This window comes from Protobothrops mucrosquamatus, unplaced genomic scaffold (genome assembly GCF_001527695.2).
Source record: "Protobothrops mucrosquamatus isolate PMUCROS unplaced genomic scaffold, P.Mucros_1.0 scaffold381, whole genome shotgun sequence".
NCBI lineage: Eukaryota > Metazoa > Chordata > Lepidosauria > Squamata > Viperidae > Protobothrops > Protobothrops mucrosquamatus.
The window spans coordinates 70,247-97,701 of record NW_015386713.1 but is presented as its reverse complement, the minus strand read 5'-3'; the positions used below and the strand labels follow the sequence as shown (position 1 = coordinate 97,701).

The 27,455-nt window shown below is 47.8% G+C and overlaps 1 protein-coding gene across 2 annotated transcripts; it reads left to right on the top strand.

Moving 5' to 3' along the window:
- WDR59 (WD repeat domain 59) lies at positions 1-27,455 on the top strand. Of its 2 annotated transcripts, none has more exons than XM_015815880.1 (26): positions 1-54; positions 2,417-2,466; positions 3,644-3,779; positions 5,298-5,383; positions 6,348-6,428; positions 7,769-7,806; positions 8,960-9,048; positions 10,065-10,181; positions 10,308-10,385; positions 10,871-11,027; positions 11,830-11,909; positions 12,280-12,412; positions 12,592-12,716; positions 13,967-14,131; positions 15,039-15,134; positions 16,425-16,581; positions 17,744-17,813; positions 19,511-19,664; positions 20,997-21,130; positions 22,304-22,385; positions 23,527-23,639; positions 24,201-24,339; positions 24,441-24,513; positions 25,238-25,361; positions 25,879-26,021; positions 26,585-27,455. In XM_015815880.1, exons 1-26 carry the CDS (start codon positions 1-3, stop codon positions 26,818-26,820), a joined length of 2,910 nt encoding a protein of 969 aa, XP_015671366.1. In that variant the 3' UTR covers positions 26,821-27,455. The 2 variants fall into 2 exon arrangements, with proteins under 2 accessions (XP_015671366.1, XP_029139956.1); XM_029284123.1 differs by having other exon boundaries at positions 19,511-19,688; positions 20,979-21,130.

Here is a 27,455-nt window from a genome sequence, read left to right as displayed (position 1 = left end):
ATGGCCGCGCGCTGGAGCAGCGAGAATGTGGTGGTGGAGTTCCGGGACTCGCAGGTAGCCGGGGCCGCTTTCGGGGCCGCGCGGGGCCCGTTCCACGGGCGGCCTGCCTGCCTGCCTGCAGCGTTCCCTCTCGTCCCTCCCCGTCCCTCGGCGCTCGGGGTGGGAGGCATCCCTGCCGCGCCTCCCCCTTGGGCGCCTTCGTATCGTCGCACGAAGGGACGCTGCCCGGCGCCCACTTGCCCGGGGCTCGCCTCAGCACCCTTCGGGCGCGTTGGACTACAGCTCCCATCGTCCCCAGCAACGGGAGGGGAGGAGCCACTGTTGTGACTGTTTTTTCTCGACTAAGGCAATAATAACCACAACAGTAACAACTTTGCAAAAAAAACCCAACACTTTAGTTGGAACTGCCTATAATATACTGAGACGTTACCTTAAACTGTTAAGGCTTAACAGCTCTTAGGTCCTCGGTTAGGACTTGAAGGTTTTTGCCAAGCCCAGACTGTGAATCGAATTGAAAATTAAATCTTTGCTGATGCTGATAGCTTTTTCCATTCCAGCGGAGTCTGAGAGGCTTACAAAATGTGCTAATTAAAACAACATTAACAACAAATTAGATAGAATGCAGGTGTAAAACTAGGGTTACATGTGTAAAATATGTGTAAAACAAAGTCTTGTTTTAAAGATATTTTGATAGTTCTTTATATTCCTTCTCCCACATTGTAGATTGTTCCTATCCAATTATGCTCTAATTAAAGTTTCTTACAAACTAAGGCCTTGTCTACAAAACAGATTTGTAATATGAGGTATTCATAAGTCTTTAATAGCTAGTGTTTGTCACTGCTGATTAAGGTTAATAGTTAAAATAATCCGTAGTAATGTATACAGATATCTAGATGTATAATATCTTCATAAACACATGCCTATAAATCAGACATCAGGGAAGGTATTTATTGGCTGGATTTGCACATTGCACCTTGGCTCTTTACGTTTTACGTGAACCAACTTTTCTAGCTAATAAAATCAGATGTGTGGTTTAGTATAATGAATAAACGCAGCCAATTCTGATCTAGGGAACAAATTGTCATATAGTCTGATATGTGAACATGCATAGGCTGAAGTCACAGTTATGCTAAGTTGTATGTTCTATTATTTACAAGCTTTCACAGGGAACAAATCAAAATGTGGTTTAGCATGGTATATGAATTAGGTTTCTATATTGTTCCTTTGAGAAATATACTGAGACATGAGGTATAAACTCTCTCTTTAAGGGTCTTTGAATGCTGGGTGCTAGTGGCATGAAATGGTAATTACCATCACTCCTGCCTCTGTTTCCTTCAAAAGATCATGATGGCAAGTTGAAAAGTAAATGTTCTAAAAAAAATAATATTGCTCATACTGGCCAGAAATCCATAAGGAAGGATAACACTACCATTATTCTGGGCAGACGGAATCTGTACATTGTTATAGCTGAATGTATTCAGTTTGATTAAATCCTTTATTTTCCAGTTTTCTTGCTGACAGCATAGACACACGATACCCAGGAGACTTACAGGACTTATTAGTTGTAATGTGTATGCAAATTAGACTAAGCCTGGCTAGTTTTAAATGCAGCCTTCCTGCTCATTTGTGGTTTTTGCATATCACAAAAATGGGTATGTTTAATAACCGTAATTTAACCATATGTAAATCTAGCTACCATTTCATCAGTCCCATGCCCTTGAGAGAAATACCAGCTCTGATCTAATGCTTAGCAATCAACTGCTTTGTTGCTGAGCATAAAATTCTTTTGCGCCACCTGAGGGGTTTAAGAGTGGGAACACTGTTGAAGGAGTTTGTCTCCCTCTTTAGTGGTTGTTGATTGGGATGTGTGTGTGAGGTTGTGCACCTGGTTTTGTGCAGGTACAGGCACGGCTATTTTTGTACAGGTAGGCCTCGACTTACAACCATTCATTTAATGGCATCCCGGAAAAAAGTGCCTTATGACCTGTTCTCACACTTGTGACGCATCCGCATGGTTATATGAACAAAATTTGGGCACTTGGCAACTGGCATGTATTTATGACAGTTGCACTGTCCCTGGGTCATGTGATCACCATTTGTAATCTTTCCAGCCAAGCAAAGTCAATGGGGGGGGGAGCCAGATTCACTTAGTGACCGCATGATTCCACGAGTCATAAAAGAGCCAAGGTTGCCTACCCCTGGTTTAGCCTCATATCCTCCCATCAAATAGGCTGATTTAATAGCGTGTTGTCCCTGATGATCAGATGTATTGTTTACAGTCTGAAGGAAGGCAACGTCAACCCTTTTTCGTATCGTTGTCAATAACACTACACATTTATATAGTCAGTCGCATTTTTGCTACTTTTCATGTATTATTTATAAGCTGAGGGAATTCATTTCTCTCTTATTTTCACAGGCAACAGCAATGTCAGTAGACTGTCTTGGGCAGCATGCAGTACTTTCTGGGTGAGTGCTAAAACCTTGCGGTTCCTGTTGGCAACACCTGGGATGGTACGTGCTGATAGGTACAGAGGGAAGAAGGAAATCTTGCCCAGGGTGGCTTTTCCCATTTCCCAGAATGTTGTCTCCTTAGTGAGGTGGAGGAAAAGGAGATTGAAACACAAGCAGAACTTAATGAAGAGAGATCCAAAATCAGACTCCATGACCCTAATAGAGGGGTCCCCAATCCTAGAGCCCCCAGGGGGCCCTATGAGAAATTGTTGCTTCAGGATACCATGGTTATTGCTTTCATTGCGAAGTAGCCAGTAACCTTGATTAAGTTGAGGCCTTCTGATTTCTGTGGGTTTACTTTAACTATGAGTAAATCAGGATCAAACTCAACGACTCTTATCCCCTTTCCTGATGTTCATTCCAGGCTTTTACAAATAAAGCATTTCCAGAAAAACAAGTCTTGTGGCACTTAAAAAGTCAAATACATATATTATGCCATAAGGCATAAGCTGTTAATGTGTCACTATTCATCAGAAGCCTAGTCTGACGTGGCTACTCCCCAGTACCATTTTAATGTCCTTATAAAAACAGAGTTAACCTAGATTTTGATATTCCTAAGAGAGTTACACAGCAGCCTACATACCTTTCTTTCTTTCGAAAGAATCTCCTCCACTAAAGTCAAAAGAACTTCAGAAGAGTGCTACCTACAAAATAGAATCCTTTGGGACTTGGGTGTTCTCTGAACTAACTTGTTTCCCTGGAGAACCAAGCTAGGTAATTTCACCTGTATGAATCTCCTTGTTTATATGTAACAGCTTGCCCTGCTGGCCTTCGTTGAGGCGTGCTTCTTGATTTTTGATTAGGGTCCTGAACCATCAGGAAAGAAGTTACACCCAAATCAGGACAAGCTCCTGCATATAAACAGCCAGCAAACCTGATGACGTTAGCTGGTAATGAAATATCTGCAGGAAAACAACCAAGAGAACACCAAGAACCCAACATAAGCTACCTATATTCTCCACTGGGGAAACATGGCAGCACGGCTTACGGCCCTAATCCCAGCCTCAGTTACAATCATACCTTGAGGACTACCTGTAGCTGAGGATCGGAGTTTCCCTCCCGGTCACGGCAGTGAATTACTTTGGATCTACTGTAGTAAGATTCCTTCCTGTGTTTGTGGGCTTTTTTCCAGGCGCCGCTTCCTCTACATTGTTAACCTGGATGCACCCGCCGACGGCCATCGCAAGATTTCCCGCCAGAGCAAGTGGGACATTGGGGCCGTGCAGTGGAATCCCCACGAGAGCCACGCCTATTACTTTGCGGCATCGGTAAGTTCTGGGGTGGGTGGGGGGGTGTTCCTTCCCAGGGGGACTCTAGTAGTTAATGGGATGGTGCTTCTCAAGTGTTCCAGCTTCCTCACCCATTAGGGCCCAAGAACAATGTAAAACATCTTCTCAAACGCACAAAATCACGTTCCCTTGTTCTACATTTATATTCTGTAGAAGCTGCCGCATGGATATCTCGTCCACATTTGGGATGTTTACTTATTTTTGTTTGCATCCCATCTTTATTGTTTTCACAAATAACTCAAGCCGGCAAACATATCCCACACATGTTCCTCCTCTTATTTGCCCCCTCAACGACAACCCTGTGAGGTGAGTTGGATTGAGCTACTGGCTCAAAGTCACCCATCTGGCTTTCATACCTAAGGTAGGACTAGAACTCACATTCTCCCAGTTTCTAGCCTAGGTGCCTTAACCACTAGACAAAACTGGCTCATATAAGCAGAAGGAGCCAGGTTGCACCTATTCTGACCCATATATTTTATGAAAAAGTATAAGCTTTGGAAGCTCATAAAAGCTTATATCTTTTAACAAACGTTTTGGTCAGAAAAAGTGCCCCAGGCTGAGATTCACTTGCCCACTCCTACAATATTTACACTTCTTGGATATGTGAGACTTAAGATAACATCCTTTCTTAATATATCTTAATAGATACAATTTTTAATTTTAATTTAATTAAAATTATTAGTTTAGTGATTATTATGATTTAATTGAAATACATTTTTAATTGAATCAAAATTAAATTTATCTTAATAGAACCACTTTGGTGTAGTGGTGTAGGAGCTGGGCTAGAAGCCAAGGGACGGTGAGTTCTAAGTCTTAGACATGAAAGCCTGCTGTGTGACTCTGGGGCAATCCCTCTCTCTCAACCCTACCCACCTCACAGGGTTGTTGTTGAGAAAATGGGCAGGAGTATTCTATATAAAAAGATGGGATAAAAATCTAATAATACCTGCTTGTGGGCAACAGTTGCTTCTTGCTTTGGTGTACCTCATATTTTTATACTTTATATATCGCAGCTAACACATTTCAGAATAATTTGTGTCCTAAGAAACAAAACAATAATAAACTTTTGAGCCATTACAAATTTGAAAAAAATTATATGAATTAGAGTTCAGCTGTAAAACAACAACATCGGGCTTTGTTTGGCTATTTCTGAACATTTAACATGGGAGATGGAAAGATGTCTCCCCTTAAGAGAACTCCTTTGAGACCCTCAGTAAGTGAGCGTGTGGGGAAACTTTCTAGCCCAAGTATCGGGGAGCATATTTCTCTTGGGGATAGGATTTTGAGCAGGACCCTTTTTTTAAAAGCTAAAGGAATGCTCCCATTCTTGAACATCGTTTCTCAACCTTAAGAGCTTGCAGGTGTGTGACTTCAATTCCCGGAATTCTCCAGTGCTGTCTGGGGAATTCTGGGAAATGAAGTCCACACATCTTCATGCTTTGGAAAATGAGTCTGTGGTTTTGTTTGCGGCTCCTGATGTTTTCTGTCTAATTTCAGAGCAACCAACGGGTGGACCTGTATAAGTGGAAGGACGGCAACGGGGAAATTGGCACTTCCTTGCAGGGACACACCCGTGTCATCAGGTAGGGCTGCCCCAGGGAGCCCAGGGCTTTTTGAGCCAGTAATGCAGCGGCAGTGCTCCTTTCTATCAGCCCTCCTGCTGCCCCTTCTTGTTCGCAGCACATCCCTAGCAGGGACAGGAATATATCGAAAGAGTTTAGCTTCGTAGTCTCTGAGCTACAAGTCTGTGTTGTCTTCAGTGGAGGCCAGGCCAGAATTTCTCAACCTTGGCTACTTGAAGATCCGTGGACTTCAGCTCCCTAGCCACTCCGCTATACATCTCAGAGAACTACCAAAATACCTTCTGCTTACCGCTGCTCAAGAGCACTGGATTGGCAGACGCTGGACTCCGTAGTAGGGCCAGCTGTTTTGCGGTGTTTTTACTAGAACAAAACTCCTCTTCCGATAATCTCTGAAAAATGTTGCTGGTTCCTCCCAGAAATCTGCCTTGTCGAAACCACGCTCCAGAATGAATCGATGTAGGAAGCACAGAATGCATAGTTGGTGGTTTTTTTTAAAAAAAATGTTATAGTCCTTCATGAAGCCCTGTGCAAAAAGAGCAGCCTAGGAAAAGAGAAGCCAAACAGGGCAAATTTCCATTTTCTTGCAAAATGCTGGTATGGCTTTTCCTGACAGCGCAGAAGGTGATGGGAAGTGACTGCACAAAGCCTTGTCATTATAAGCTGCCCCCGTTGAGCTCTCCTGTTGATCTGTTTCAGGGCTGAACATAGAACATAGAATAACAGAAGGGACCTTCTACCCCTCTACCTTCTGTCAAGTTCACTTTACCTTCCACAAAGGAATAAGGCCCCTTTATGACCAGTGGACTTCAGCTCCCAGAATCCCTGCACCAGCCATGCTCAGGAATTGCTATGCTTGTGCTGTCTCAGGAATTGTGGGAGCTGAAGTCCATAGCTTGTAAAGAGGGGCATAGTTGCCCACCCCTGATAGATTTATTTTCTCTTTTTTTTCCTCTGCTTTTTCTAGTGATTTGGACTGGGCGGTGTTTGAGTCAGATCTACTGGTTACCAGTTCAGTTGACACGTACATCTACATCTGGGACATCAAGTAAGAGTTTTGGTGGCCTGTAAGAAGACAGACATAGCCACTAAGTATTTTGGGGGAGAATGGATGTTCCTGTAGGGCAGGGGTCTTCAAACTTGGTCCTTTTATGACTTGTGGACTTCAACTCCCAGAATTCCTCAGCCAGGCACGCGTGCCTGGCTGAGGAATTCTGGGAGTTGAAGTCCACAAGTCATAAAAGGACCAAGTTTGAAGACCCTTGCTGTAGGGCACCCGTGGCAGCTGCTGCTGTTTTTGAGTGGAGCTCTTCAAAATATTTAGGGTATTATTAATATTGTCTTCTCTTATTATAGCTTAGGGAGTGGGCTTTGCCTGTGCTATGGTGCAAAGAGGAGTTGAATTTCCACCCATGTTTTGTGTGTTTGTGTATGTCTGTCTGTGTGTGTGTGTGTGTAGATGAGGTGAGGGAGAATTCTGCGAAACTGAATTACAGGTTGTTCTCAACTTATGACTACACTCGGGACCCGAAGTTCCATTTTTAAGCGAGGGGATTGTTAAGCGAATCGCCCCTGATTCTACTACCCTTTTGCCATGGTGGTTAAGTGAGTCGCAGTCACTAAGCAAATCCAGTTTCCCCCCTTGACTTTGCTTGTTGGGAAAGTGGCCGATGGCGATCACACGACCCCAAGATGCGGCAACCCTCTTAAATAAGGTGCCAGTTACCAAAGCACCTGAATTTTGGTCACGTGACTTGGGGATGCTGCAACAGTTGCTAGTGTGAGCATCCGTCGTAAGTCACTTTTTTCAGGGTAACTTTGGACGGTTGCTCAATAAATGGTTGTAAGCCGAGGACCACCTGTGTTCCTTTCTGGCATGATGACCCTTAAGCCGCTGAAGGCAGGCTTCTGGCACGTACTGGAATAATGTCATTGCTGGACCCAGTTGCTTCCAAGCCCTTTGACCCAAATTTTGTCATATGTCTTGTATGGAGCCCAAAAAGCAAGTTCCCTGCTCAATCTCTGCAATATGTGCCAGGCTGGCCGCGCAAACCACACGCAAATGGTTTTGTTGTGACTCTGGTGCAAGTCAATAGGAAGACGTCTCGTCTCTTAAGGAGTGGTGCCTGCTGCACCTGGTGCGTGAATCACAGCGTCAGGCACGCCTCTTTTCAAGCAGGGTCTGCCTTGATGGGTGACTCACGCAGAAATAGCAAGGGTGATCTCTGTAGGTGGATTTATTTTAATCCAGTGCATATGCTATGAAAGTAAAACCCCCCCCTTGGGTTTCAAAGCAACGTATGCACCGAATTCTAATTAGTGGGTGGTGGGAGTTTAGGAGAGCGTCGTTAAGCTGTATGTTCTTATGGCAGCATTGTTGTGTTTCAGAGACACCCGAAAACCTACTGTCTCTCTCTCTGCTGTTGGTAAGTACCAATGGATGACTAGCCTGGTTGGAAATCCTCACGGCTTGCCTTTCATGGGGCTTCTGCACACATCGTGGGCTTGACCCCCACAGAGCATCATTTGTGTCTTCTCCCAGGCACTGTGAAACCCCGTGTCAAATCTTTTGTTCTGAATATTTCCATTGCCGCCCTTTCCTTCCTCCAAGTTGCGATGGTCTCATTTACAACTGTAGGATCATAATAACAGGACACGGTGGTAGGGAGAAGCAGACTGCCCGTGTTTGCAGGTGGTGTCTGAATACATAAGGGTGCTGGATACGCCACTCATGAGCGGTACATAGAGCATGGAATCATAGGGCTAGAAGGGAACTTGAAGGTCTTTAGTCCAGCCCCCTGCACAAGGCAGGAGACCTTATACCATCCCGGTCAAATGGTTGTCCAAGCTATTTTTGGAAACCTCCAATGATGGAGCAATCCAGGATGCAAACTATTCCATCAAGTGTTCTCACTGTCTGGAAATTTCTCCTTCTACGTTAGATCTCTTTATAACAAGCTTCCACCTATTACTTCCACCTATTCGTCCTGCCCTCTGGTGCTTTGGAGAAGTACTGGGAATACCTTGTTTCTTGTGTAAATTAGCTGGTAGCCCATGGCAGCACTTGATTTATAAGTCCTCTGGAATGTGGTAGACAAGTAATTCTAGCTAGAACATAAAGTCTTTTCCTTACTCCTGGAGGCCAAACGTCCGTCATGGCAGACAGGAGGGCAAGACAGTGAGAAGGTTGCTTGGAGTTGTCACCATCCTGTGACAGCTTACAAAAGCCGCATGAGTTGATTCCCCTGCAGCACTTCATGTTATAACTCGGGGGTCCATTCCTTTCTTGGAAACGTCTTACGTCTACACCAGGGGTAGGCAACCTTGGCTCTTTTGTGGACTTCAACTCCCAGAATTCCTGAGCCAGCCATGCTGGCTCAGGAATTCTGGGAGTTGAAGTCCACGAGTCATAAAAGAGCCAAGGTTGCCTACCCCTGGTCTACACTAACCCTCTGGTGCTAGCAGAGCCCCAAACCCTACTGTGGTTTGAATGAGCCGGAGTGGTTTAGCTCTGTTGCAGTGACCTTGTTTCTTTCTGGAAGGTGTTTGTTGACTCCTAGTCTTCTGCTCCTTCTGCAGCTGGAGCCTCCCAGGTAAAATGGAATAAGAAAAATGCCAACTGCTTGGCAACAAGCCATGATGGGAATGTGCGCATTTGGGACAAAAGGGTGAGTCCTCGTTTCTTTTCCTTTCCCTTGCTTCTGTCTAAGGATTGTGTTTGTGTGTGTGTGTGCGTGGGGGGGGAGGGGACAGTGGACATTGCAAGCTGCTTAGAGCCTTTTGCTCTCTGAAGCCTACTTCACAAGCATTACATTGCATCCACGGTTTGCGGTAAATAACAATGATAAATGATAGCTTATGGGTTATTAGACAAACCACAGTGACTGGGTTCACACAATACAGTCTCCCCAAATCAAACAAAGAGCATTAAGATTTAGTGGAAAGAATATGGTGCAGATATCCTCTGGGAGGTTCTGTCCCTTAACATACCCTGTGCAGGAAACAACTTGTCCCTCAGTAGGAGAATTTCGTCATCCTACCATTACTGGGAAAATTCATTTGATTCTTGCAGCACAGAAATAACCCAGTTTTTCCACATGACTTCCTGGATCTTGCTGTTTGGAAAGCTTGAACCCTGGGCCATAGTCTCTACGTTGTACCTGTAAGGAATGCAAGCGCTGGTACTTCCTGCTTTGCGCCTCCAGGTTGTCTTGCAATTCCACTTGCATTTCAGCTTCTCCCATCTGTTGAAGTGGGAGTTGTGGTGTTGTGTGAATCCAGGTGGTAGTGCTAATTAGCATTCATGTGTCTCTTGCGACTGAGATCCTCTCTTGAAAGGCCTTTATATACTTCGTAAGTCTTTTTATTTTTAAAGTATTTTATTAATTTTCTATTATTACAGTTCATTCGTGCTTAACCACCAACGTGTTGTCTGGCTTAATTTTTTGCTTAGTAATAGAAGTCAAGTTCTTAACTCTCCACCTCGTTTTCCCATACACTTTGCAAGACTTGCTCTTCGTTAACACACGGCACAGGACGGAACAACGTCCTGTGGTTCTGCGCCCTGGAATTTGCTGCGGAGGAGAAGCTAAGAAGCTTCCAGAAGACGGCCTGGGACATCTCGGTGGGATTGCTGTGGCCTCTTCTGGAAACTGTCCCACAAAACCTTCCCCTCTGCTTTCAGAAACCAAGCACTGCTGTGGAGTATCTGGCAGCCCACCTCTCTAAAATCCACGGCCTGGATTGGCACCCAGACAATGAAAACATTTTGGCCACCTCCAGTCAGGACAATTCCGTCAGGGTAAGTCGGTGGGACTGGGTTGGCTGGGCTGGCCTCGGGGGGTTTGCAGGGACATCCTGGCCTATTTCTGTTAACGCCGGTTAAGCATCTTTCATCTTGAGTGGCCTTTTCTCTCTTTTGTCGAAGTTCTGGGACTACCGACAGCCCCGGAAATACCTCAACATTTTGGCCTGTCAGGTTCCGGTCTGGAAAGCCAGATATACGGTAAGGAGAGCCTCCGTGGAGCCCAGGTGGAGCAGAAAGGCCGGCTGTGGGTCTCGCTCGCCCACAGGGGGGGGGCATGATGGCCCCTCTCTCCGAAGAGAGCAACTAGGTCAGGGGTAGGCAACCTCGGCTCTTTTATGACTCATGGACTTCAACTCCCAGAATTCCTGAGCCAGCCATGCTGACTCAGGAATTCTGGGAGTTGAAGTCCATGAGTCATAAAAGAGCCAAGGTTGCCTACCTGTGAACTAGGTGTTTTTGGGCCAGGAGCTGCTGGAGGGAGGTGGCAGTTACATGGTGCCCTCACTGGAAGGGGAGGGGTGGAGGTCCTGGTGACCGGCCCAGATTGGATCCTGCAACATGATCCTGGGACACCTGTATTCGCCCACATGCTCCCTTCTGCCCAGCAGACCTGTGCAACTGTAGACCACCTTGAAAAGCGAAGCGCAGGTGAGCCGATAACCTTCCTCCTTCCCCGTTTCTAGCCTTTCAGCAATGGGCTGGTGACGGTGATGGTGCCCCAACTTCGAAGAGAGAACAGCCTCCTCCTGTGGGATGTCTGCGACCTCAACACACCAGTTCACACCTTTGTGGGACATGACGACGTTGTGCTAGAATTCCAGTGGAGGAAACAGAAGGAAGGTGTGTGACCGGGGACTGGGTGGGGGTGGGGGTGGGGGTGGAGGGGGCTAGGGGGGTGATTCATGGAGCAAAACTCACTTAACCGTCTTGCTTAGCAACATAAATTCCGGGCTCAATTGTGGTCGTACGTCAAGGACTACCTGCACAGCGCAACAGTTCCAATCTTCCAGCGTAGTATGTTTGAAATCCCACAACACATTATCCAAAAGCTGATAGATAATGTCTAATGATTTTGCATGCCGGGATTATAAGCAGGCTCTTTTTTGATTATTCTTATGTCACCCACCGATAAAGGCAGAGATTTTCCTCTGTCTGAAATGTTGAGCTGAGAATCTGTAAGCAGCAGCTGCTCAAGTTCTTAGCCTGGTGGAGCCCATTGGCTCGGCGTGCGTGGCACACCCAGAAATGATGAGAAAAGCTGTCGGTTTTTCTTTTTACAGGTGCAAAGCAGGCTGGTCTTGTAAGAATCTCTGGAGTGCTCAGATGCTAAATAAACTATTGATCTTAATGCGTCAGTTTACCCACAAACGTTGGCCTTGTCTGCGGTACAATCTCTTATTTAAACCTTTACAGGAAGTCCTTGACCTACGACTACAGTTGAGCCCAAAATGTATGTTGCTAAGTGAGGAATGTATGGCCTTTCTTACCACAGTCCTTAAGTGGATCGTTAACAGTTGCTAAGACAGTAAACTGGTTGTTAAGTGAGTTTGGCTTCCCCAGTGACTTTGCTTGTCCAAAGGTCACAAAAGGGGATCACGTGACCTAAGTCCCGTATGACAGGCGTCTCCTCTCTTCCTTGAAGGGTCAAAGGACTATCAGCTGGTCACCTGGTCTCGAGATCAGACCCTTCGGATGTGGCGAGTGGATTGTCAGCTACAGCGGGTAGGTCCTAAGCATTTGGAAGGTTGCAAAAGGGGATCACACGACCGCAACCGTCATAAATATGAATCGGCTGCCAAGCGTCTGAATTTTGATCCTATGATCATATGGGGATGCTGCAAGGCTTCTAAGCGTGAAAAATGCTCACGTTTTTCAGTGATGTTGTAACTTTGAATGGTCACTAAACCAGCTGTTGTAAGTTGAGGACTACCAGTATAGGGCCCTAAACCACAGGATCTGTCCTTCCTTCCTTCCTTCCTGGCACCTGAGCTGGGTCAGGCTGTTTGCCCCTCCCTCCTTCCCGTACGTTGTGTTGGCTAACCGTTGGCTTGGCTTGGCTGCATTCCGCTACCTTTGCTGCCTCTTGTTCCAGTTATGCTCCAGTGAACTCCTGGAGGGGGTGGAGGAGCTGATTGATGGGATTTCCCTTCTGCCAGAGGCGGACAAGGCCCTGCCGGTCCAAGACACCGAGCCCCAGCAGAACTTCACCCACGGGCAGGAGGAAAGTGAGTATCTTTTAGGGGTGGGGAATGATCAGTTCACTTTAGGGAGGGGGTGTGAAATCTTTGGATTCTACATGGATTTCACATTTAAAAAAAGAGGGACCTTGTTCGCACCATCGCTGCCTAAGACTAAAAATTCTTCTCTCTCTCTCTCTCTCTCTCTCTCTCTCTCTCTCTGACAGTTTTCAAAGAAGATTCCCAGAAAATCTTCCTGGTGGGAAAGAAGCTAGACCAGCTGGGGCTGCCTCAGACCTTACAACAGGAGTTCTCTCTGATCAACGTGCAAATCCGCAACGTAAATATGGAGGTGAGAAGACAACTTTTATCTGGCTACTGGATAGAACACAAGATTTCGGAATTGCCTGTTAATTCCTGGAGATCTCTCGCCTTTTCCCTTGTCTTTCCCGTTTTTCCTTCATTGTGGCTGTCCGTTCAGAGGCGGAGGGATAGGTGCTGTCCATGGTACTCTCTGAGCTTGGTGTTTTTCCTTGCAGACGTTTCATTACCCAGCTAGGGAACGATCCGTGCTTGAAGAGAGTGGGGCTTGCTTTCTGTTTATATACAACTGACTTGTCCTGTCAGTGTCCGTGGGAGTGTTTTTGGTGGTTCCTTGATCAGGCTGCTGTTTACTGTTGGATTGTCTGAGTTGGTAGTTCCTTCACTGGGGTTTATGGTTTACTTCTTGATTGCTGCTCTAATCTTAACCTTGGTGTTAATCTCCAGGGTAAAGAGAGGGCAAAGCCCACTCCCTTCTAGCACTGAAGATGTTACCACGTTGGGTAATGAAAGGTCTGCCAAAAAAACCACCAAGCTGTGAGAACACCAAGGAATCCACAGTTCAACCCTGAGCAATAAATGCTCTCTTTTATTGAGACGTAGGTGCTTGCACTGGGCATGGGTCTGGAGGACGCTTTTTGGCCCTTGGGCTGTAGATGTCTTCTGCAGGGGGGGGTGTTCTGTGGTAGAAAGCAGTAGGGCAAAGCAAGGCTTGGCAGCACACGGTGGCCCTTTGGGTGGGCACAGGGCAGCAGGAGACCCAGACTTGCCATAGGTGCCCCCCTAGGACTTCCCTGGATTTTCCTTGGCCAAAACCTGGATTGACCCAAACAGTTTGGGTTGCAGTTCCGCTAATCCAGGGCCTGTCCAGAATACAGGTGGTCCTCCACTTACGACCGCAATTGAGCCCAAAATTTCTGTGGTTAAGTAAGACATCTGTGAAGTGAATCTTGCCTCATTTTATGACCTCCTTGCCACCAACTTGGATTTTTGATCTCAGCCACATCTGCTTGTAGCCCTTGCCCTTTTGGACTGTTTTTGGTGGTCACTGTGCTTCGTTTATGGCTGCTAAAAACGGTTCCCCCAAACGGCTCAAGGCATCGCGCCAAAATATATTTTTCTTTCTCAAAGGCATCCACACGTATCTGACTTCATCCTTCAGGACAACATCTGGCCTCCTTAGCTTCGTATGGGACCGGTTTGCATTGCCAGGGGCACCTTCGGCAGTGTGGAGCCCAAGTTAGGCTGTCCTAACCTTTCTTTCCTGCTTGGCTCTGGCAGATGGACGCCGTCAATCGGAGCTGCACAGTCTCGGTGCACTGCAGCAACCACCGGGTGAAGATGTTGGTGATGTTCCCTGCCCAGTATCCTAACAACGCTGCCCCCTCTTTCCAGTTTGTCAACCAGACCACGATCCCTTCCACCATGAAGGCCAAGTTGTTGAAAGTAGGTCTGTGCCTAAACGGCTTTCCCGAGAGAATGTTGTTAGCAGGAGCTGGAGAGGGGGAGGCATATGCCAGGGGCAAAGGTCTCATTATCAGCAAGCATCTGTTTTGTCTGCCTGCTGCATTTTATGTCATCTATCTATCTATCTATCTATCTATCTATCTATCTATCTATCTATCTATCTATCTGCTGTCCATCTTGTAGTGAATGACTCTGAACGACTCCACAACCGTCCCAGTTTCTCATCTGCCTCCATCTCCATCCATCCATCCATCCATCCATCCATCCATCCATCCATCCATCCATCCATCCATCCATCCATCCATCCATCCATCCATCCATCCATCTATCTATCTATCTATCTATCTATCTATCTATCTATCTATCTATTTAGTTTGTATGCCATTCATTTTGTAGTAAGCGACTCTGGATGACTTCCACCATTAAAACATTAAAATCCTAACAAATATCTTTAAAAGGATAAAAATAGAAATCCCAATCAAAATAAAATATAGTTAAAAGTTGGGGAGGGAGGGAACAGGATGTGTGTGGGGGGGGGGGAGGTGGGATTGCCCCTTTATTCAACAACCTTCCCCACTGTGGTTCTCCCCGGTTAGGGCCCCAGGCCATCCAGCAGAGCCAGGTTTGCAGGCTTCTGCGGAAGAATGGAAGGATGGGAGCCAGTCTCATCTCGGGCCAGGTGTTCCAAAGGGAAGGAGCCACAGCAGAGAAGGTCCTTCTCCTGAACCCGCCCACTGGAATTCCTTGACCGATGGGGCCTGCAGCGTGTGGCCTCCTCATGTGGCCCTTTGGGGAAATTAATTGCCCATCCCTGACAGTTCTACAGCTTTAAATTGTGGTGTGTAGGCTCGGAAAACAACTCAACCCACATCTGCATCTCTTTCAGATCTTGAAGGACACTTCCATGCAGAAAGTGAAACGCAATCAGTGCTGCCTGGAGCCATGTCTACGCCAGCTGGTGTCCTGCCTGGAGGCTGTTGTGGTAGGAAATGTGTGTCCATTTTGCCCCCAAATGTGGCCTGCCTGTATCAATCCCAAATTTAATTCTGGCCCTGGAAAAATGGAAGGAGTCCTTGTGGTTCTTAAAAGGGCAGAGAAAGTTCCGGACAGGCATTTCCTGGTACCCAAAATAAATGCGTTAAGCCTCACAAAGGCTTGACACTCTTGTTTTAAACTTTAAATGGTCAATGGAGGGGGTGGGAGGTACTACTTCAACATACCACTTGACATATGTAAGGACCCGCTTCAAAACCTCATCCCAAGAAAGCAGGACTCTTGGAACATTTCCATCCCAAAAGGAACTTTTATTAGGAGAAGCTGACAGCAGGCATAGAAGGCAGGATCTGAGGGTTTCCCGCTCAGATCAATAGGTTAAAGGAGCATCCAGCAAACCCCACCCCAACAGTTCATCCGGTCAGTTCAAACGGGCCAATCCCCAGGTGCTAAGTCCTCTGTGGGAACGAGGCTGATAAGACTCCATTCCCAAAGTTGTGAAGACATTGTTGGGTCTTCCCACCGGCCGGAGGCACATTCCTTTCTCACCCCAGGTTGGCATCAAGGGGAAACAGTTCAAAGGGCAAGCAGATAGGAAAGGCAGAGGGGATACATTGCAGCTAAGCAACAAGGAGAAAAGATGCATTCCCTGGAGCCTCCCCCCAGGAGAATGACAGAACCCACAGAAAGAATCCGAAAGGAACAGAACCGCGCGCCCCCCGCCCAACAAAGAAATGGGCTCTGACATCATAATTATTTATTTGTATCCTGGTTTTATTATTTTTACAAATAACTCAAGGTGGCGAACATGTCCAACAAACTTTCCTCCACCTGTTTTCCCCACAACAAAAACCCTGTGAGGTGGGTGGGGCTGAGACAGAGTGACTGGCTCTAAGCCACCCAGCCGGCTTTCACGGCTAAGGCAGGACGGGAACTCCCAGCCTCCTGGTGATTGGCCCAGAGTCAGCCAGCCAGCTGGTTTTTCACGCCTAAGGTGAGACTAGAACTCCCAGCCTCCTGGTGATTGGCCCAGAGTCAGCCAGCCGGCTTTTCACGCCTAAGGAGGGACTAGAACTCACTGTCTCCTGATGCCTAGATCAAACTGGCTGTCAAGGGTTGTGTTCTGGATTGTGTAGGTGCAGAGATGGGATTAGGGAGGCGTACACAACCCACATGCTGCCCATTCCTGGTTCGATGTCCAGGGTGGTCTTTGTGAGAAGCGGTTGCTGTGAAGTGGGGAGAAAGGTCCCCCAAGGGTCTTCATTCCGTGTCTTTTCAGAACCAGGAGGACACCTCCTCCAGCGACCCCTATGCGCTCCCAAATTCTGTAACGCCGCCGTTGCCAACCTTTCCGAGGGTCTCCAACGCCTACGGCTCCTACCAGGATTCCAATATTCCATTTCCACGAACCTCTGGAGCGAGGTTCTGTGGGGCAGGTGAGTTGAACCTGAACTCTAGGAGGGTGGGAAAGTGGAGGACAGTGGCCAGATGTCCTGTCTCCTCTGGGCCGTCAGAAAGAGGGACTGTCCACTGCTAGTTTGTTACAGCTTCTGTACAACCAGCGGTCGCTCTAATGCTACACGTTCAGGAACCCAGAAACTAACTTGTCGTCTTCCACAAAATACAGGCATCCCTGAGCCAAGCTGAATTCTGATTACTGCATCTCGTAGTTATTTTGGCAGTCTTACAGAAATAGCAAGAGCACTTAGACTTATATACCGCTTCACGGTGCTTTACAGCCCCCTCTGAATGGTTTACAGAGTTAGTATTACTATTTCCCCCCCCCCCAACACTCTAGGTCCTCATTTTACCAAGCTCAAAAGGGTGGAAGGCTGAGTCAACTTTGAGCCGGTCAGGATCGAACTGCTGATCGTCGGCAGAATTAGCCTGCCACACTGCATTCTAACCATTGCACCACCACGGCTCCGAATGTTTGGCCAGCACCATTTTCTGGGATATTCCCCCCCTCCCCCTCAGTCTGGTAGCAACTCTGGAATTCCCAGGTCATACAGATCTGCTCCAACTCTGCTTATGCTTGGAGATACTACATGACCAGGGGGTTATGCAATTGTTTGAAGTTACAATGGAAACAACACCCCCCCCCCCAAAAAAAAGGAATTATGGCCTGGTTTCAACTTCCAACATTCCTCCCCTCATGGTCACATGATCACAATCTGGACATTTGGCCACTGGCCCAAATTTGCAGAAATTTGCGGTGTCCTACAATCAAATGATTTTGATTTATGATGGCTTTGCTGGAATCTGACATTTCCTTCCAGTTCCGGTGAAAACCGGCACACAGCCAAACTACGGGTGTGTTGCATTGGTTTAACAACCTCCCCCCCCCCCAAAAAAAGATCATCAGCTTAGGCCCTACTTTACAGTGGTCGTGACGTACGACTGTAATTGCCAGGCACAGTTACTGTTCTAAATCGAGAACTACCTGTACGGTTGGTGAGCAGACCTGGGTCCTTTAAAATAATGAATGAATCATAGATTCTGAACATCCCAGAATTTGCACAGGGATTAATGGCTGTTGGGGCCTCTCTTTCCATCCAAGGGCAGCTTCTCAGGGTGGGCTTCTCTCGATTGTTTCAGGGTACCTGGTCTACTTCACCAGGCCGATGACGATGCACCGCACGGTCTCGCCTACCGAACCAACCCCGCGGTAAGTGGCAAGCCTGGGCAAACCGTGGCCTCCCCAGATCTTCCCAGCTGCAAGAAGGCAGAACTGACTTCAGTGAAGGAGTCCAGATGCATCTTTTCAGATTAAGCAATTTCACTAAAAGGCATAAGCTTTAAGAAACCTTGTGGTTTTTTTTAATAAAATTGGTTCGTCAGAAAAGATGCGACTGGATTTGCAACCCTAACTCTTTTTTTTTTTTTTTTTAAATAAATTTTTTATTAATTTTTCATTAAAAAAACAAAAACAAACCTTTTATCACAATATCAGCCAAAAAGAAATCAACATCAAACAATACATTCACAGAGATGTCCGGTGTCCCCCTCCCGCACCCCTCTTCACCTACCTACACCTTCCTCCTCCTTATCTTACCACCACTCCTCCTTCCTCCCTCTTTCCTACTTCCCTTTCTCCCTCAATCATCCCGTCAGTGCAGTTGGGGTATCACCGGGCACCTCCTTAAAAAAAAAAATCATACATATATATATACATCTAAATCTATAATAAAAACCTAACCCTTTCCCCCACCCCCCCCCAGGACTTCCCAAAGCTAATCTAGGAAATAAATGCAGCAACCCTAACTCTTGTCAAAACTTTCTCTGGCAATTGTACAAAATCCAGAGCCTTGGATGGCATGTGTAAGTCAGGAGCTTTTACGCGGAGCGAGCGAGATAAAATAGCGAAGTTAAATTTCGACCCATTAGCGAAGACCGTGCGACATAAAAAGGAATTGCCCTTCGCAGCCCGCAGCCTTGGCCTTCAGAAACAATTGACTGCCATTGCAAAAGCATCTGTGCCTTGGGAAATTTGACATAGCAGCTGTGCGTTGGGAAATTTGAAAACTACCCCATTCTTGCCAGAAATGCCCTGAGGAATTTTTTCTTCCCTTTGTAAAGAACAGTTTCCTGCCCCAAAGACTCTCCCAACAGTGAAATGGGTAAGGTAGTTACAACCAGTCACTTAGCAACCGTTGGCTTCTCACGACTCAGATTTGAATTTTTGATAGCCAACCCCTCCCCCCCCCCCAGTCCTGTGGTTGCATTGGGGCACTCGGCAACCAACCTACATTTGGGGGTGTTTGCTACCTCCTGTATTCACATGAGCGTGATTTATGGCAGTTTTTGCTGGAAACCAGCAATTACTGTAACCACCACAAAAAAGGTTGTGAAATCAATCGTGGTCACATAGTAATCCGCTTAACAACTAGCATTAATGAATTCTGGACTCCATTATGGTGGTAAGTCAAGAATTATTTGTAATGGGCGAGTCTTCACTCTGAGAATAGCCACAAAAGAGAACAGCGCTGGTGGATGTAATGGCATAATATTTCAGGCTAGCTGTTAGCCTAGTTCAGGGGTAGGCAACCTTGGCTCTTTTATGACTCGTGGACTTCAACTCCCAGAATTCCTCTGGCTCAGGAATTCTGGGAGTTGAAGTCCACGAGTCATAAAAGAGCCAAGGCTGCCTACCCCTGGCCTAGTTGGAAACCGCCTCTGATCCACATGGAGGACCTCAGCGTGGGAAAGGCTGAAATACTCTGCCGAGGAAAGTCATACGCTGGGTGGACATTTGGTGTCTGAATGTTTGCGGTGTTCTGTGCGGTCAAGATGCTCCACAGCTCTTTGCTGCAAAGAAGGGGCATCTGGCTGGAGAACGACCCAACGTCTTCCCCTCTGTTTCAGATCCTTGTCAGCCCTCTCGGCCTACCACAGCGGCCTCATCACGCCCATGAAGATCCGCACAGAGAACCCTGGCAACCTGCGGCTGTACGGCGGGAGTCCCACGCGTAGTGAAAAGGAGCAGGTCTCCATCAGTTCCTTCTACTACAAGGAGAGGGTAAGCCCACAGCCGATGACACGTGTCTCCCAACACTCTGGCTGGTTTAGCGACGCCTGCTGAGGGGCGACTTTCTTGGTTCTTTTTTTTTTTTTTTAATATTTTGCTTCTCATCCAAGAAGTTCTTCAGTTCTAACTAACTGGTGGGGGAATGGAAGTTAGTTAGAACCGAAGAAGCTTCTTGGATGAGAAGTGAAATGTTTTCAGAGAAGAGGAAAAAAAAAACCACAAGGAAGTCCAGATGTATCAGGCCTCTCCTGGCCTGGGCATTTAGGAAAGAAAGATCCTTGACTCCAATTTGTAGCCAAATGGCTTTTACTAAAGCCAAGTGGTTACAGCATAAGCAAAGCCAGATCTGAATCTTCCTGTGTAAACCTGGTGATTTTCCCTTCTCCCAGGATCTTCCCCCCCACCCCCCCGCTTGGTCATCTTGAAAATGTCTAACGATAGTCAAACTAGGTGTTTTGGTAACAGTTCTCAAATGTGGTGCCTCTTTGGTGGGTGCTTGTATTCCGTTCCCACATCCGTTGTCTCTGGCTGGCACTTCTGTTTCCTGTCATCCCCCCTTCCCTATTTCCCCGCCCTTTTTTATGGCAGGGGGCCATCAAAGCAAAGCAGGGCTGAAGCGGTTATGATGGCAGATCTGACTGTTGCCTTCTAGAAAAAAGCACTTTTGGGACACCTTGAAGCTGAGCTGTCCTAAGGCAAATGAAGTGAGGAGGGTGTGCAGAAATGTCTGTAGAATTCTGATTTGGGACTTCCTCCTGTCTAATGCACGCAATAGAACAGCCTTTTCCTGCTCACTAGGAGTTACAATCCCTGCACAGTTAAATATTCCAAGTCAGGAAAGGTTGCATTATGTGCAAACCTGGACAAACCCACCTTTGGCAACTGGAAGGTTATCCTTTCCTGCAGTCTATCCAGAGATGCTCTTGGTCCTTCTGGGGAAGGATGTAGGCTTGATGGTGCAGCACATGCTTTGCCTGGAGAAGGATCAGTCCCGATTGTTTTGGTGTTTGTGAAAAACCCATCTTCGGCAACCTGCCGCTAACTGGACTGTGATGTGACTCGGTTTAAGGTCCCTGTGTTCCTGCTTTGGCTCCCTTCTGTAGGCCTCCTCCCTCCCCCAAATACCACAGCCCTTCCCTCTGTTGCTGCTCTTGTCCTGACTGCCTTTTCTGAAGCCTTAGTATAGCAGCTGCTGTTGTTTGGTTCACTAGGGCAGAGTCTGGAGAGATTCCCCCACTCTCAAAGCTTTCCTGCCCTCGAAGATGTTGCATTTGGGCTGCTCTCCACCCTCCCCATCCCTGACAGAGGTCTCTCCTCTTGCAGAAGTCCAGGAGATGGAAGAGCAAACGTGAGGGGACCGAGGCCAGCAGCCGGCCCATCAAAGCAGCTGGCAAAGTCATCATTCAGGACATCTCCTGCCTGCTCCCCGTGCATAAATCATTGGGGGAGATGTATACGTGAGTACCTGTGCAATTTGCCTAGCACCATGATGGCCCAGTGGTGAGAAAGCAGCATTGCAGACTGACTTACTGTCCACTGCCAGGAGTTCGATCCTGACTGGCTCAAGGCTGACTCAGCCTTCCATCCTTCCGAGGTCGGTAAAATGAGGACCCAGATTGTTCGGGGTGATAGGCTGACCGCTTAGAGAGAGCTGTAAAGCTCTGTGAAGCGGTATATAAGCCTAGGTGCTAGTTGTGTTGTGTTGGAGGGAGGCAGGCACAGCCACCTCATCCTAGTGGGAAGAGGAGGGTGATGACAGAGGACCTGTCTTCTGAAATTTAGGGGTGCAAAGAATTTATCTACCTGAGGACAAAGCATTTGGCTTCTGCTCGGAAGATTGACTTCTTACAGCTCCCCACAGCCCCCAGAAAGGGAAGGCCCGGGGAATAACGGAGCACCACAGAGTTCCCCAGAATGCGCTCTCCTTGGATTGGCACATCTTGCCCATCCTTAACTGAAATCCTCTCTCCTTCTCAGTTTGTTACAAATTTTCCAGAAATGGCTTGCCCGGCGGTTCCTGATGTTACTGATAGGGTGTACACATGATGTAAGCCATGAGGTACCTTGCATTAAACCAGAATTGTCTGGACTCGCTCAAAACAGCAAGTCCGAAAAGGCTATTTACAAACCGTATTGACTGGTTTCACACAGCCTTGTTAAGCCCTAAATATTTAGTTGTGTAAATCCAACTAAGGTGCTCTGTTATGCAATGTGGAATGCACAAGACCTGGAGGGAAACACCCAGGCAGGCAGGCAGGCAGGGAGGGAAGAAGTCTCAAGCTGAGAAGTAGCCTTGAGACCTTGCCCAGCCAGAAGAGGTCCAGGACAGATCTTCCCTCCCTGTTGCTTGGAGCCTCATGCAATTATTCCCAAGAGAAGGCTGCCAAACGGGGGAGATGCCATATAATAGGCAGAATATAATAAAGTCATTAGCTTGAACTCTACAGATGTGGATCTGGTTGTTTGCACATGTCAGCACCTTAATGCTTAATGCAAGCACTCCCCTAAGATGGTTTTGTTTTTCTTTCCCAGACTAGGTGCTGGGAAATTAAGCTTTTCCACCTGGCAGCTGGGGGTTTTTGCAGAGGAAAACAACTGTGCATCCTTCAGCCCCCCCTCTTCTCTTTCAGACTAAATGTGGTGGATATTCAGGAGACCTGCCAGAAGAACGCAGCCTCAGCCTTGACCGTGGGACGCCGAGACCTCTTGCAGGTGCTGCTCCTTCTCCGTCACTCTACAGCCGGAGTCCCCAAGCCGTGGCCCAGCACCAGGCTGCGGCCCATTGGGAACTGGGTCACGCAAGAGGCAGGCAAGAGCGCGAAGCTCCGTTTTCACGGGTGGCGGGGACTCGCACGTGTGTGAAGCTCCACAAACGGAGCTTCAAGCATGCCTGCAAGTCGCTGCCGCTCGCAAAAACGGAGCTGCGAGCGCACGCGCCTTCCACTCGCACAAAACCATTTCCTCTGCCCCCCTCTCCCCCGCCAGTCCACAAAGCCAGAAAGGTTGGGGACCACTGCTCTCCGGAGACCATCTTGAAATGTCACCGAAACAGGAGACCATGGTTTAAAAGAAAAACCCCTTCTCCTTCATGTCTCCCTCCTGCCTCCCACAGAGAGCCTTCAGCCCCTGTTGTTGTGGGGTTTTTTTTGCTCTTCTGAGTGTCCCCTGCCCGCCCGCCCCAGCTTCCTTTTGCCAGGGTCTCGTCTGATTCAGGTATTTGAGGACAGAGATGGATAGAACATTTACTTCCTTTCTTTTTTGCTGTGGTTCTTAAGTAAAACGCTGCAGTCGTTAAGTGAATCCAGCTCCCCCCACTGACTGCATAGTGGAAGCCAGCTGGGAAGGTCACAAGTGGTGATCACGGGACCTCAGGAGGGCAATCAACAGTGGTAAACGCCTGTTGATTGCCAATCCCCCCAGCTTTGATCGCGTGGCTGGCGGTGCTGCCATGGTTGCAAGTGTGAGGACTGGTTGTAACTTTGAACAGTTGCGAGAATGAATGGTTTGCGTAACCCAACCCCCAAACAACCAAGGCTCAACCATCACCCTGCCGGGAGGCCTGGGACAACAGCCGGGTCTCCAGGAGATTCCTGAACCTCATTTGAGACGGAGCCCTCTGGATCGTGCAGGATCATCTCCCAAAAGAGAGTGATCGAGGTGCCCCGTTTGTCTCTGGAAAGCAATCGAGAGCTTGCACAGACAGCATCGTGGTCATTTTTATCCTGGTTTTACTTTGAGGGAAATCCTAATTAATTAGGTGGATTGTGGTCTGGCTGCTGAATCGTTATATGCCGTGAGTTGCCTGAGGTTTTTACCTATAACAGCATCTCTCTGATCCGGCCTTCTCTTCCAGGTTTGGTCCCTGGCCACGGTGGCGACTGATCTCTGCCTGGATCCCAACGCTGACCCAGACTTGGAGACCCCCTGGGCCCAGCACCCTTTTGGCCGCCAGCTCCTGGAGTCTCTGTAAGGAGGACAAGAATTCCGATTATTATAGTTCTAATGGTAACTAGTTATAACAGGAGACGGCTATTTCCTTTCTTCCCCACAATATTGTGCCCTTAAACCAAGAGGCCACACTTAGATTCACTGAGAAATGTGGTAGTAGAAGCCATCACCAGTGTTATGTTTACATTTTTATTATTGTTTTCTGTTTTATGGAAGTTGCCCAGAATAGCCCCAGAGCAAGATGGGTGGCAAATAAATGAGATAGGTAGGTGGGTGGGTGGGTGGGTGGGTGGGTGGATGGACAGACAATGGGTAGATAAGGAGAGGTTTAGATATCAAGCCTTCCTGTTCTTAGGAGCAATCAAGTTAGATCCATCTCCCTTCCTGCCCTGAATATGAGCTGAAATATGGTCATATAGAAAGCTGCTGTGCGAGTGCACGCAACGTTCTTGCCCACTCTTACGGTTAGCAGTTGTGTTTACTTTTGTCATCAGCAGATCAGAAAAGTCAGCCTCTCTGTCCCAGATTTTAACCTTTAACTTAGCTGAGGCCTGTTTTCTTTCTTCTTTCCCTCTGCAGGTTGGCCCACTATTGCCAGCTCCACGATGTGCAGACCTTGGCTATGCTGTGCAGCGTCTTTGAGACTCAATCCAGACCTCAGGGAACCCCAAACCTCGCAGGCCTGGCTCCTCAGCACCCCTCCAGCCACAGTCGATACGTACGAACTGACTTGCATTCTTGCTCTTTTCCCTCCCAGCCCAGAGCATGGCCTTTGGGGAGACATTCTGACGTGATTCCCTCTCGTTTTGCCCTCAACAGCCCAGCTTTACCTCCTCTGGCTCTTGTTCCAGCATGTCAGACCCTGGACTGAGCACCAGCAGCTGGAACATAGGTAGGCACACATCTGCCACCTTGGCAGCACCCTGGAGGGCTTCACCTTTCTGATTTTTGGCATCCCAAAGATTCACAACCCTTGTGTAGGCTTTCACGAGAGGTGCTTTGAGTACCTCTGTTTTATAACTAGGTTTGGCATTTTTGAAAAGGAGAGATGGCGTTCTCTTTAAAGGCGTTCCAGATTAAATTAGCTAAAGGATTCATTAGTGCCACTAGCAATTAATTGATTAGGGACATCTGTCCACAGTTGCTAAAGTACAAAGATGTACTTCATGCCACTTAGTAGGTAGCCATTCCTGGAAGCAAGAAAGACTCTTCAGAAGAAATGCTTGCTGCCATCAAGTAATACTTAAAAAAAAAACAATCTGCTGAGTTAGGAAAAGGTAAGGATCACCTGCTGTCTGCCTAAAATGCACTCCAGAATTGCTTAGAAACATTTTCTTAGAAAGAACTCCATCTGGGATGGCATAGGGTCTCCTGCTTGAGCAGGGGGTTGGACTAGAAGACCTCCACGGTCTTTTCCAGCCCTAGGATTCTATTTTTGTATGTTTTCATAAAAAAACATGTCCTATTTTAAGGCTGAGCCCTTTATTTGGGCTAAGTGCTAAAAGGGCAGGATCATGACTTTTGGCCCTGGTGTGTTTGCTGCTGGGCTGGAAGGGGGATCTTCTGGCTGGTACCCCCCTTACTAAGACCAGCTAATCAGCTTTTGACTTTTGTAGCCAGCAAAGAGATGGAACACACGCTAGGCTGGACCGAATCTTCGCCTGACGACTTTCGCCTTGGGAACTTGGCGTATGCTGATCCCCGGGACCGAGAGAGAGACCAGCATGACAGGAACAAAAGGTGGGCGGGGCCAGTCACCATCTACTTCCTGACTGGGTGGAGTCAAGGGGCCAAGGACCCCACCCTTTGGGATGTTGCAAAGAGTTATAGTTTCAAACATCATGATTTGAGGACTCTCTACGCTGGGGTGGGCAACTATGGCAAGCTTATGACCTATGGACTTCAACTCCCAGAATTCCTGAGCCAGCCGTCATAAATGTGAGTCAGTTGCCAGGCATGTGAATTTTGATCACTCGAGCTGGGGGATGCTGCAAAAGCATTAACTATAAAGTTTGTAACTGAAAAATGGCCATAAGTAATTTTTTTTCCAATGCCATTTAACTTTGAACAGTCACTAAATGAACTGTTATAAGTTGAGGACTACCTGCATAAGCTTGTTCACAGAAAAGAAAACTGCTAAGGCTCCTTCACTCGTGCAGAAGGACAGAAACCGGGCAAACAGAGACCTGGTCGGCAAGAGTAGCCACAGAAACCCCGTCAGGGACCTAAAGGCCCGTTTGTGGATCTCTTTCGCCAGGCTCCTGGATCCGGCCAACACGCAGCAGTTTGACGACTTTAAAAAGTGCTACGGAGAAATCCTGTATCGCTGGGGGCTGCGAGAGAAACGTGCTGAAGTCCTCAAGTTTGTTTCCTGCCCCCCCGACCCCCATAAAGGAATCGGTGAGTTGAAGCCTCCGGGTCTCCGGCAGCCTCCCTTTGGCGCTCCATTCAGAAAGCCAGAATTCAGATTGGCCAGCCCAGAGGCATCTGTACTTGCCAGGCTTGTGCAGTGGGATATATTTTGGAGTCTGGCCTTGGTTCAGCAGAAACAAAGAGCAGTGGGATCCTGTGTAGGGCTCCACTGGGGCTTTTAACCAGGTTTTATTAAATAAACCACATTGGCCCGACTCGGCCCAGAGCAAAGGGGCAGAAAGAGAATCAGGGGCTAGAGGACAAACTCCAGCAAGTGGCTGGATTCTGCGCAGCAGCACTGAGGAGTCATCGGAAACAGTCGGTTAACCCATCAGAGCTATTTTTACAGAATGAATGCCTCAAATCCTCTTGCTCTGTCACTCTCTGGCATTTTAGTCTCTAAGGACTACGGGCCGCACAGTTTAAGAATAGAATAGAAGAGAGCTTGGAAGGGACTCCCACCACTGGCCTTAATCCCGTTGTTTTACATGGGCTCAATGGCGGCCCCCCCCTCCAATCACCCCTCTCTCTTCTCTTGCTCCCCCTGGCAGAGTTTGGCGTCTTCTGCAGCTACTGCCGAAGCGAAGTGCGCGGCATTCAGTGCGCCATCTGCAAAGGCTTTGCCTTCCAGTGTGCCATCTGCCACGTGGCCGTGCGGGGCTCTTCCAACTTCTGCCTGACCTGTGGCCACGGAGGGCACACCAGCCACATGATGGAATGGTTCCGCACCCAGGAAGTCTGTCCCACGGGCTGTGGCTGCCACTGCTTGCTGGAGAGCACTTTCTGACAGCCCACCTTCAGGGGCTGACTCGGATCCCTCCCAGGCCAGGTGATCTCCAGCTGAGCAGCAAGGAAGGTCCCAGGTGGCTTCCGACATGGATGGCCAGGGCACTCTGGGCAGAAGTGAGGTGTGCGGTGGCTGGCGGTTCCCTAACTTTTGGGGAAGGTTCTTCTGTGCTAGCAGAGCGCAAGAGGAGAGACAGCAGAAGCTGAAGGACAGCTTGGTGTGCTGAAAGGTTCACAACAGAGGGATGGAGTCTCCCCCCCCCCCCCAAAATATGCACTGGGAAGCCAATGTTTCTAGAAGACCTTCTGTTCAGTTACATTACTGTTGCTTCTTTGGACAAACCTCTTAAGATCTTGATACTTATACGAAGAGATCGAACAAATCATTTTTACCAAGACACAGAAAACTCTTCTGTCTTTGCAGTGTAGGTTGCTTGAATGAATTAGCATGTCCCTGGGGAGAAAGGGAGTCTCCCACTGCAGCATGGACACCGGGGGCATTGGGGAGCCTTACCTGTCCTGTGGCAGGTGTTGACTTTCCTCCTCATCTGCCACGTAAAATTACCCTTTTTTTCCAGAGAGGTTGAGCTGTAATTGCTTCGTGGGAATGGACTCGTTTGACAAACGTGGGAGCAG

Coding starts and splice junctions, on each gene's coding strand:
- WDR59 (XM_029284123.1), top strand. CDS start 1: ATGGCCGCGCGCTGGAGCAGCGAGAATGTGGTGGTGGAGTTCCGGGAC. Junction 3,780..5,297: donor CCTATTACTTTGCGGCATCG/GTAAGTTCTGGG, acceptor GTCTAATTTCAG/AGCAACCAACGGGTGGACCT. Junction 23,640..24,200: donor CGCCAGCTCCTGGAGTCTCT/GTAAGGAGGACA, acceptor TTCCCTCTGCAG/GTTGGCCCACTATTGCCAGC.